Below are 11,568 nucleotides of genomic sequence, written 5' to 3'. Positions count from 1 at the left end.
AAAGGACAACTATTTGGCTACACATGATATTTAGCATCTGACAGTCCTGAGGAGGTTATGTCATACTGACAGCATTTATGTTTCATTTCCTCCAACAATGTCAACGATCTATGTTTAAATAACTAACCAGTAAAATCTTTGCTATCCCTCCAAGATTTATCAAGACCAAGGAAGAAGAAAACACTTTTTAAAACAGTGGGAATAACTAAATTAATAACTTTATTTAAATACATACAAAGTTATTCAAAGTATACTTAACTGTATGCATCACAACTACATTCATTGACACCAAATGTTTATAATTAATTTTTGTCCACAAGACATACTTGGTCAAACAATGTGATCAAACCAAAAGCTATCTTTTTTAAAGGATTTAAGGTTAGTCACAAAGGATTAGTCACATGTGATGCTTCCCAACATTTAAGAAAATTTTTTTGTCTTTTTCTTTTTTTAAACGAATCAAATCCAGTAGAAGGAGATTAGTGTGCAATCACAGCTGTACAAGTTAAATTGGGCACCCTGGAGATCAGGCAGTGTTATAGAGTACATTAAGAGATTAATTGAGAACTAAAAAATAAAATAGGACATTTTTCACTATACAATAAATACAGAACAAAACTATACATTATCATTAGTACACTTATTAAGGAGAGAAAAAAATCTGGGTGAGACTAACAAACATTATTTTGACTTTTTTGCTATTCCTAGAGATAAGATAAAAACCCTAGAGGAAAGAAAACGTTTCTCCTCAAGAATATGTATATTCTTACAAGCAGAATTATCACAAACTCAGTGAATGAGAAGAAAACATTATTACACTCTAAATGAATGCTGTGTCTTCCACCAAAGTGCCCAATTGCTCCATTCAGTTTCTCCACAGAAACTTGCTAGGTGGTTCAAAAAACAAAAGCTTCTTTAGTTATGTGTGAGTGGGGGGCAGCTAGGTGGCACAGTGGATAAAGCACTGGCCCTGGATTCAGGAGGACCTGAGTTCAAATCCGACCTCAGACAATTGACACTGGGCAAGTTGACTTAACCCCAACTGCCTTGCAAAAAAAAAAAAAAGATATGTATGAGTGATAAAACAATCACTTAATCTTTATTCGCTTAAAATTTGGGGGTGCCCATTTGTCTAGCAGCATATGTACATTCTGATCTAGTTTTTGAAAAAGAGCAAACATATACACCTGCAAATTTCAACCATTTTTTGTCTGATCATTCATAAAGCTAAACACCTATAGATATATTACATGCTTTAATTGCATGGTACCCACATTAAACAAAGTGCAACAACAATGATATTCATTTCTTCTCTAAATGCTTTGATTCCTCCAAAAATTTTTTGTGAATTGTTGACTTTTAACCTGGCAACCAACAGACTGATAAATGCCTCATACACAAAATCAAAAAAATCTTCTCCATCTGTCAATTTAAACCACTAAAAAATATAAATCCGAGTGTTTTGATCCCAGCCACCTGGGGAATGTAAAATTCCAATATGTTAAGAGGGTATTAAATTTTTAAAATTTTCTCTTTAATATAACCCACTATATAATAGTGAACTAATGTCTTTGTTTCACAGAAACAACTTACATTTGCCATTTACAAGGCAAATGGTCTATTTACAGATACATCAGGGACTGCCTAACTGACAGTGAGTGTTGACTATATACTTTCAGATCCACATGGAGCTAATATGGTGGTGCTCTCTGCTGAACAGACTCCCCTGCAGGATCCGTCTTATCTGGAAAAAAATAATAATAATAACATCATCAGATTTCTCTCTTTGAGGAGCAATGCAACTAACCAGCATTCCTTCCTCATCTCTCTGAGGTATTAAAAAGTTAATCTGTAAATTATAAGGGTCCTTAGACAGACTTTTTCTCATCTTTTGTATCATAGGGCATTTTCTCTGGCTCTCCCCTGCTCCATTCCAACTATTGACCTCCTTGGCTTCCTTTAAGTGTCAACTAAAATCCCACCAACCTTCGACAGGACTCCTTTCCCAACCCCTCTTAATTTCCCTCTTTTAATTATTTCCTATTTATCCCATAGTGTAGCTTGCTCTGTATATTATGTGCTTGTATGTTGTCTCCCCCATAGCTCCCTGAGGTCAGAGGCCATCTTTTTGCCTTTTTTTGCATCGACAGCTATTAGCACAGTACCAAGCAAATAGTAGGTACTTAATAAATGTTTATGAAGGGCAACTAGGTGGCAACAATGCATAGAGCACTGGCCCTGGATTCAGGAGGACCTGAGTTCAAATACAGCCTCAGACACTTGACACTTACTAGTGTGTGACCTGGGCAAGTCACTTAACCCTCATTGCCCCACCAAAAAAAAACCAAAAACCCGTTTATGAATGAACAAAGGTTCTAAATCTATTCCCTCCTCCTTTTGCTGTTACCTGTTCTCCAACAGGGCCATCTGGAACCAAATGAACTGGCTGTTCATTCTCTAGGTTCCTAGTACTTGGATCAGCTCCCTTCCTCATCTGCAGACGGACAGCGTCTAACTGGGTCACTCGAAACTGCAGGCTGGCAGCCACATGGAGGGCAGTGTTACCATTGTAAGCCTGGGAGAACAGAAATGAAATAATACCCATCCATCAGTGGGAGAGAATTTTCCCCAGAGCCAAAAGCCTTAAGGCTTTGACATCAGGCTTGTTCCTACTTGCCAGCTCTGCTGACAAAGCTTTAACTAGTTACCTTAGCATTCACAAAAGACAGGCAGCTGGGAAGCCTCCAAAAAGAGGCGAATCAGCTCTAAATTGGCTTCTTCAGCAGCCAGATGAAGAGCAGTGCGGCCACTTTTACGATCCTAGTCAAAGGAAAGAATGGAAAACCATCAACACATTTGCACTGTGAGCCAATAAAAAAAAACAAACAAACAAAAAAACATAAAATAGCAACCCAACACTAACTAATCAATCAGAAGAATCCCTTACATAAAAAAAAAGAAATACAACCTTCCCTGGGAGATGACAAAGAAAGACTAAATTTCTGTCTCAATTTCAAGAGAAAGTAAGATTTTTTTTTCTTCCTTTCAACTAAAAATAATCTAATTCAAACTAAACAATTGGGAGGGGATAAGGGAGAGAGAAGTAATGGAGTAAGGTTAAGAGCTAATTAAACAATTTTATAAGGTATTTATCTATAATTAAAGATGCTTTACTATCTCCCCAATTATTACACACCTATTAAATGGAACATTTTAACAGGCATTGGGAAAATTTATGAATGATGTTTAGAGTGTTGTAACTAACTGCTTTTTTTTTCTCTACGTCAGAAACCAAAGATTGATAGATTTTGTTTTTGTTTTGTTTTGGTTTGGTTTGGTGGGACAATGGGGGTTAAGTGACTCGCCCAGGGTCACACAGCTAGTAAGTGTCAAGTGTCTGAGGCTGGATTTGAACTCAGGTACTCCTGAATCCAGGGCTGGTGCTTAATCCACTGTGCCACCTAGCCGCCCCAGATTCATAGATTTTAAAGCAGGAAGAGAAAATAAAGAGGCCATCCAGTCATACTTGCCACCCCTAATTTTACAAATGTGGAAACTGAAGCAGAGAAGTCAATCAATTTGCCCAGCCCCTATTCCACTTCACCAGGCTGCCTGCCTCTAATCCCAGGCACTTTCTGCAAACTCACCTTAGCTTCCACAGTGGCTCCCATTTGGATTAGGCATTTGATTGTGTCAACCAGACTCTTGTTCTTCAAGAGAAGTTCTTGGACTTCAGGTGAGTGATGCTGCTGGTTCCTCTGGAGTTCGTGAACCACAGCATTGTGGGCCACCACCGCACAGTGGAGAGCAGTGAGACCTAGAACAAGAAATCCCAAAATCAGAAGGAGCCACTCATCTGATTTCATTTCCCAAAATGAATATTGCTATTGGGAAAACATTTCTGGTGCCCTGATACCCACTCAAGAGCTTGAAACTCTCCAAGTGCTCGTGGTTTGGTTTTTGTCCACTACCGTAATTAATGATATAAGCCTAGCTTTTTAAGAGAACACAAAGTATAAACGACTCAGAGAAATATAGTCAATGCTATAAAGGACCTTCAGAATCATACAGTCCAGCCCTGTCACTTTCCAGAGTTGGAACTGAGATGTTCTAAAAATTGTTTATAAACCTCAGTTTCCACATCTAGAAAATAAGATAGTTCAACTAGATGGGCCTATGAAGTCTCTTCTAGCTCTATTGTCTATGATTACCTCCTAATAAGTCTTGGTTAGAAAAAGCAACAGTTCTATTGCTATTGTTCAGTTGTGTCCAACTCCTCTGTGATCCCATTTTTAGGGTTTTCTTTGCAAGATACTGGAGTGATTTGCCATTTCCTTCTCCAGCTCATTTTACAGATGAGGAAACTCAGGAAAACAGGGTTAAATGACTTGCCCAGGGTCTCACAAGCTGGTAAGTGTCTGAGGGTGAATTTGAATTCATGCTACGATGAATCTTCCTGACTCCAAGCCCAGTGCTCTATCCACCTAGCTGCCTCTAACTAGTTCTACTTAATACTCAAACAAACTGTAGTTGTGGTTATTGCCAGGAAAAATAGGATAGTCTAGTTTCCAATTTCCTCCCAGTTATATAGTTTTAATAAGCATAAATAATAGCTTGCCCAAATCTAGTCCCATAAGCCCTGGTCAGCTTTAACAAAAAAGCTTGCAATTACCACTCACCATCATAGTTGGTAGCTTCCAGATCTATAAACTGATTGCTACAGATGGCCCCCTTCTGAATTGCCTGCACAATATAAAAAAAAAAAAAATAGAAGCTTCTTAGACTGAGAGTAAATTTGAAAGGTGAAAAAAAAGTACAGATAAGTGTGTACTGAACAGCTCAAGTTAACTCTCCAAGTTAACCAAATACCAGTATGTCAAATCAAAAGGAGGGTCCCCAGCTGGAGAGAAGGAAACTAATCCAGTGCTTACACTTCTGCCATTTAGAGAACAGTGACTGGTCCAGATAGAGAGTTTCTACCTTGTAGGACTTGTGAGTGGCCCTTTTCTGCACAGACATGCAGTGGTGTTCTTCCCCAGCAGTCTGTGGTGTTCACCTGGGCCCCAAGGTTCACCAGGTCTTGCACAATGAGATTGCTGATTGGCAGCCACTGCTACCTGAAAGGCACTCTGTGGTCATTCAGAGAGGGGAAAAACATGATGTTTGTTTTTCTCATGCAATTACTTTAACAGGAATATGACTCGAAATAAGAAGACTCTCCCCACCCGCTAAAAGCATCCCACTAACAAAGCTCCTGGGGGCAGGAATGACTGCATTTTGTCTTTGTATTACACACAGTAGGTGTTTAGCAGATGGTTTGTTGATTAATAAACAATGTACTTTAAAGAGTAGGGGGTGCTAGTTTTACTTCTCCAAAGCTATATTTTGGCCCAATTAACTTCAGGTTAACTCTTAGCAATTATTCAAAAAAACTAAGCTAACGTTCTTGCTTAGTCTTGGGCTCATAAGGGTAACTGCTCAGAGACTCTGCTCTGCATTTAAGCCCAAGACCTCCTTGCCCCCTGGGAGCCCAGGTTTTCGATGTCTATTTCAGACACCTAATAAGAATCTCACCTGGCCATTATGATCTTTAAGATCTAACATCTGAAGAGCACTCTTCTTCCTTGCAAGGACATAAGACAGAGCACTTCGTCCCTGGGCATCTGCAATGTGCAGCAACCTGGAGAACAGGTAGGAAAAAAAAAAGGAATAAATTACTTTAGGTTTCTCATCTTTCTACTCTTCTATTTTATAAGGAACTACATATGTAAATTTAAAAGCTGGACTTACGTGTCACCATCTGCATCTTTGGAAAGAAAGCGATCTTGGGGAGAGGTTGGCCAATTTGTTTTCTTCTGTTCTACCTGCCACTGAAAGAAGGACTTTCCTAACTGTGTGGTGTTCACTGAACTCCCGGTCACATTCTGGAGTGGCAGGGAAACGTTTAAAGGTGTTAAGCCTGGATCCTGCCCACCCAGGATATCACAGGCATTGTTTGGCCCCGGGTTAAAGTTTTGAATGTTGATTTCATTTGGCTGCTGCTGCTGCTGCTGTTGCTGCTGCTGCGCCCTGGATGAAGTCTGAATGGGAAGAGTCATATTCTCTGGTTCTCCAGCGCCACACAGGAGAGATGCAAAACTTTGGGTTGGGCAAACAGCAGATCTTGCCCATCAAATAAGTTTGGCTCATAGGTAGGAGACTGAGGTTTCCCAGAATATGGGCTACATTCTGGGGCTGAAATGTGACTATAGGGTTGTTGCAAATCCCTGACTCTGTGGAGAAGAAAATTGATATATCTGAGACTGATCCATTATTTGTGGGGGCTGCTGACTTGGAAGGGCTGGCATTTCTGGGGTGGAGTGAGAATCTGCCCTCCATGGAAATCTTGATACTGCTCCCGAGGGGAGCTCTGATTCATAACCACCGGATCTCATCCAACTAAACTGAACTGTATTTAGGGAAACAGGATTGGATTCATTTTTAATATTCATTATGTTCTGAAGCAGATCACAATTGTTGTTCTGTTTGGGCTCATTAATATGAAACATCTTCATGCTATCCACAGGAGTTGGAGTGTTTGAGGTGGTGTCTGGAAAAAAGAAAATTACCACATCTGAAATTGGCTCCCTTGTCAAAGTTTACAGCTAATCAGTAACTTGTCTCACGGGTGAAGATGTGAAATACTTACCAAAAACTGGGTGTGCAATAACGTAGCTGGCCTTTTGCAAGCTGGTCCATCAGAGACAGGATCTGCCCCCTTCCTTTTCCCTGTGTGTCAATATGTTCTTCAACTCTGCTGAGAAAAAGAATTCCAGAATAAGTCATCTTAAAATTTTTCTGTGATGTAGTCAAATGTTTTTATTCTTAAAACCTTTCTAAACCATATTACAAAAATCTCTTACCTGTAAACTGCTCTGTAGTCACACTTTGTGCCTACAAGGAGAAAGAAAAACCCCATTTAACTTCCTATGTCTTGAGTTTTTAAGAAATATTAGTGTAAACATTTTTTTTTTCCCCACCAATGCAAATCACAACCCCATTTATGACTTGGTCTTTTTTTTTTTTTTTTGCAGGGCAATGAGGGTTAAGTGACTTGCCCAGAGTTACACAGCTAGTAAGTGTCAAGTGTCTGAAGCTGGATTTGAACTCAGTTCCTCCTGAATCCAGGGCCAGTGCTTTATCCACTGCGCCACCTAGATGCCCCTATGACTTGGTCTTTTTATGGGTTTCTGTGACCAAAACCTACATCACTTATGGGTGAACCTGGTAATGAGCCTCTCCCAACTTAGCTCAGACCAGTTATTGGAAGGCCAGAAGCCTTAACTTTCTCGATGTGGTAGGACAAACTGCGGCTTTTCCCTAACATGGTCTACAACGAGCCAGGGTCATCTCCACAACACAACAAGGGGGACCCACTGAGTGAAAGTTCTTTTAAATACACTCAGGCCCTCCTTAGTACAAATTATTAATTCAGTGTTAAAGAGTATAAACATCAATTCCACGAATGTTCACCTTCTACCACTTACCACCTTTCATAACAACTTCCCACCCCTCATCTTCATCTTAGTCTCAAGTCCAAGTTTAAAATGAAATGAATATGGTTGAATCACGTTTTTTCCAATTTAAAACTTTGCTAACTCACCACAATTCCATCATCTCAATACTACTCCTCCTCTTCCATGAATATCCCCACTAACATCCTACTGGATGAATCCAGTTAGGAACACAAATACAAACACAGAATCTGTGTCAAAAACAACCACCACCTTAAAAACCAGGCATCACCTTGAATCATCCACAGCTGGAGCAGACGACTTTTGCTTACTATTTCTTATATGCAACAAGAGTTCCTTCACTGAATTTCTCACACGAACACCTTGAAAGGGTCCTTTCTGCTGTCTTCCACCAGCCATATGGTGCTCACCTGCTCATGAAAAAAAAGAAATCATATGAGTTTATCCAACTTCAAAAACACAAATCTAAATAACCTCTCAGGTTATTATTAAATAATGTCTAAGGGGGTTCCTTAACCAATAAATCTGGTATACCATTTTTTTTAAATTTTCGTTTCTGTAATTGTCTCTTCCAACTGAATTGGCTGTTCCCCACTAGGAATTTAGAAAGCCAACAGACTATAGGGAGACATTCTTCTCGGCTCCTGTTTGAAACCAACAGCTACAGCAAACCATTGGTCTTGATTCAGGGCCTGCCCAGTGATTTATTTTGAAGCCACTGCCATTAAGCCCCTCTCTGAAAATGTCCCTTGACTTCTCAAGGACTAAACAGACAGCAAATACTAGCTATGTGATCCTGGGTAAATCCCTTGAACTTCTCCTAAGCCTCCATTTGCTCATCTATAAAATGGAGGACAATAACAGTTGTCTACCTCACAGGGTTTTTGTAAAGATCAAAAAATTGTTCTTCCCTCACAAAAGTGTGATGGCAACCCCACATCTAAGTTGTCTGAGAAACAGCATATTGTGTCTCTCTGCCTCTCAAATCCAACCCTCTGTAAAACAGGAATAATAAAGTTGATTATCCCTTATCACATGAGCCTGCTATAAGGATTAAAGCAATTTTTATTAGCTAATTCCCCTTGGGTTCTTCAAACAAAGGCTTTAAAAGTCTGGCATTTCCACCTTAGAAGTCAGGCAAAATAGACTTTTTCCAGTGATCTCAATTTACAAAAACCTTAGGTTTGTGTACTATTTAAAAAAAACACTCTTGAGAATTTCCCCTCCTAAAAAAATCTTCAGAACCATCTGTTGGTCTTCCTAGTAAAAAGGAAATAAGTTGTTGTTTTGGAACTTGAGCCAAAACTTGACAATGTTAGAAACAGAGATGAGTTCAGTGTTCCACTTATGACCACTTGTGTCATAACCTCTTAGATCTGTTGCTCATTAAATAAACAAGCAAAAAAGCCAGGAAGTGGAACATTCTAGGCACTTCATTTTTAAGAGGGGAAGGGAAGGAAGGAAAGAGAAAGGAAGGGAAGGGGAAGGAAAAACTGAGGATAGGAGGTAGATAAAGAGTTTGTAAAATTATTTTTGTTAAGCTTTGAAATTCCACAAGAGGTTACACATAAAATCTGACATGAAAAGTTTTAGGAACCACACCACACCAAGGTAAGGCAGTAGCCAGAGAGGAAGAAATTTGAGTAATGGAACTGGATTTGAAGTCATCCCAATTTGGATGCTGGCCTTTCCACATTCTACAGTGGGCCTCATCTGTAAAACAAGGGCAGTGGACAAGAGCAGGACTTCTTAAACTTTCTCAATCCTTTCTTGCCTGAAAAATTTTTACACCACCCTGGGGTATGTAGGTATATAAAAGTAGTATATAAATCATACATTTACTGCCAAATTTTTCTCAACCCCACATTCAGTTACTCAAGGATCCACAGTTTAAGAATCTTTGGAATAGATAATCTTAGCAAAACCCTATGATTCTACTAGTTGACATTGAGTAACCATAGTTTTTTTAAAACAAAAGTCAGCTGAATGGTTTTAAAAACAAGAATTCCAAGTAAAAAAATTGGCACGTTCAAAAAAATAAGCCAACCAAAAACGGGGGGGGGGGGGAAGAGCCCAAAAGTTTTTAAGAAACTGACCAGCATTTTTTTTAAAAAGTATTACAAACACTAAGACTTATATGATATCTTTAATTCTCCTAGAAAGACATAATTGCCAGCTCCTCCCGACCTCCATCCCCCCAAAGTAAAAACCAGTTTCACTAAGAAAAAAAAAAAAGAAAAGCTGACCTGTTTTATTACTATGGGGCTCACCGATAGAGGCAAACATATTCTAGATCTAATTCATAATTTAAAAAAAAACAGAACTGTTTAAATCACAGTTGTCATTCTATTAGTAACTTGGTAAATATCATTTTAACGGACATTACCAGAACAGAATTCTTCAAGCTAAAAGGATACCCCAAATTAGTCATAATTACATCATAAGTGTATATGCAACACTGTATATTCCTTTCTAATTTCTTTCTAATGTTGTTCTTTAGAGTTTTGTACTTTTAGAGTTCTAAATGTTGTACTTGGGTGTTTTTATGGAAATTTAGAAAAACAAAACTTTCACGGACATAAAAACCACTAAAATTCCTTTTCCCTCGTCTATTCTCTAATTGCAGCATCAAAAGAAAAAAAAGAAGAAAAAAACTGAAAATGACAGTTCCGTGGACTCCGTTCCACGCTCCCGCCTCAGTTTCCCGAAGGTAACAGAGGCGAAGCCATTCTGGATCTCTGAAGTTCGCGCCAAGCACACACCCCCAACCCCAATTATGCCTCCCCCGGCTCTCGGGCCACTGCGGACGCCCCGCAGTGAGGGGGCGCCATCCCAAGGTCACGGACACGGGGGCGCGGGCTACCTGACACACGGTCCGCGCGGGGACCCCCTCTGGACCGGGACTCTCCGGCTGCACTGCAGGAGGAGGCCGTGGAAGAGGAGGAGAAATCAGAAGAGTCGGAGCCCGGGGAGCCGGGCGTTGAGTGGCCGGACGAGAAGCTGGCGTCGCTCGCCCCCACGGCCGCAGACGGGGGCGACCCCCCGTAGAAATAGGCCAGGTTGAGGGGGCTGGTCATGAGGCCGCCCTCGCCGGCCGCGCTGTCCAGCAGGCCTTCCCCGCCGCGGCTGTCCTCCTGCAGCTTGTCCACGATCATGCTCGCGGGCCGACCACGCGTCGCTCCGGGTGTATGCCCCCACTAGCCACCGTCGCACGCACTGACCCCCGCACCGGTGGGACTGTAGACACAGATTAGGGCAGCGCACGGAGCTGCGACGCACGCACTCAGACTGATTAGCTCGACCGGGCGCGGCCGAGAATTCCCCGGTATATAGGCGGGCGGGGGGCTGGGGAAGTGGGTGAGGGGCGGCCGCGTTCGCCCGGACGAGCCTGCCCATTGGGCGGCCGCGGAGGGACGACAGCCGGCGGCTCCTCCTCCGGATGCACAGCAGGTTTCCAGTAAAATGTACAGGATGAGGCAATGCTCCCCTCCGCCCTCATCCCTCCCTTCCCCCGCCCGGGCCCGCCCCATCGGGGCTCCGCCTGGCCTCCTTTGGTTTCCTCCTCCAAGCCGACCTTGGCTTTGACCTCCATCTGGCTCCCGGAGTCCCGCACACCGCCCCCATCCCCCACCGTCTCCCTTCCACTTTTCCTAGTCTCCAAAGTCGCTCCCCTCCCCAACTTGGCATGGACCTGGTAGGGCAGTTTACAGAAGGGAGGGGTGGCAGCCAGCCAACACAATTTTCCCTCCTGCTGCTTGGCGGCCCGGGAGAGGGAAGTCAAGCTCAAGAAGCAGCCGCCGCACTCGACCTCTCCCTAGAGTCCGCCTTCCGCCAGGCTGGCTCGAGCCGCACAGTCATTCCCGGGAACATCCATTAAGCGCCTCCTCCGTGCCGGGCACTCCGGCTGCCGTCAGCCAGGCACCTCTGCCTCTTAGTTTTACTGATTTCTTCTGAGTCTCGGCCCAAATCCCACCTTCTACAGGGCTCCTTTTCCCAGTCCCCCACCCGATGCAACGGCCTTCCTCATTGAGATTAGTTCCCAAGATCCCAACTC

General features: G+C 42.1%; 1 protein-coding gene and 1 non-coding gene across 2 annotated transcripts; both read right to left on the bottom strand.

The window, feature by feature from the left end:
* Window positions 1-453: 453 nt before the first annotated feature.
* NFKBIZ (NFKB inhibitor zeta) lies at window positions 454-10,873 on the bottom strand. Its single transcript, XM_043997684.1, is given in 21 exon segments — window positions 454-1,729; window positions 1,732-1,744; window positions 2,408-2,575; window positions 2,709-2,741; window positions 2,743-2,820; window positions 3,648-3,817; window positions 4,680-4,748; window positions 4,987-5,095; window positions 5,097-5,129; window positions 5,575-5,680; window positions 5,791-6,154; window positions 6,157-6,265; window positions 6,267-6,322; window positions 6,325-6,430; window positions 6,432-6,575; window positions 6,578-6,589; window positions 6,689-6,776; window positions 6,778-6,796; window positions 6,903-6,933; window positions 7,767-7,924; window positions 10,378-10,873. Coding segments are annotated over 21 exon segments (2,196 nt in total). The 5' UTR covers window positions 10,670-10,873; the 3' UTR covers window positions 454-1,691.
* On the bottom strand, window positions 8,075-8,209 carry LOC122752381. The gene has a single exon (XR_006356131.1). It is a non-coding gene; the product is annotated as a small nucleolar RNA SNORA2/SNORA34 family (small nucleolar RNA).
* Window positions 10,874-11,568: the final 695 nt, after the last annotated feature.

The sequence above is a fragment of the Dromiciops gliroides genome, chromosome 3 (assembly GCF_019393635.1).
Source record: "Dromiciops gliroides isolate mDroGli1 chromosome 3, mDroGli1.pri, whole genome shotgun sequence".
Lineage (NCBI taxonomy): Eukaryota > Metazoa > Chordata > Mammalia > Microbiotheria > Microbiotheriidae > Dromiciops > Dromiciops gliroides.
The sequence above is the reverse complement of the archived record's forward strand: the minus strand, read 5'-3'. Positions and strand labels throughout refer to the sequence as shown.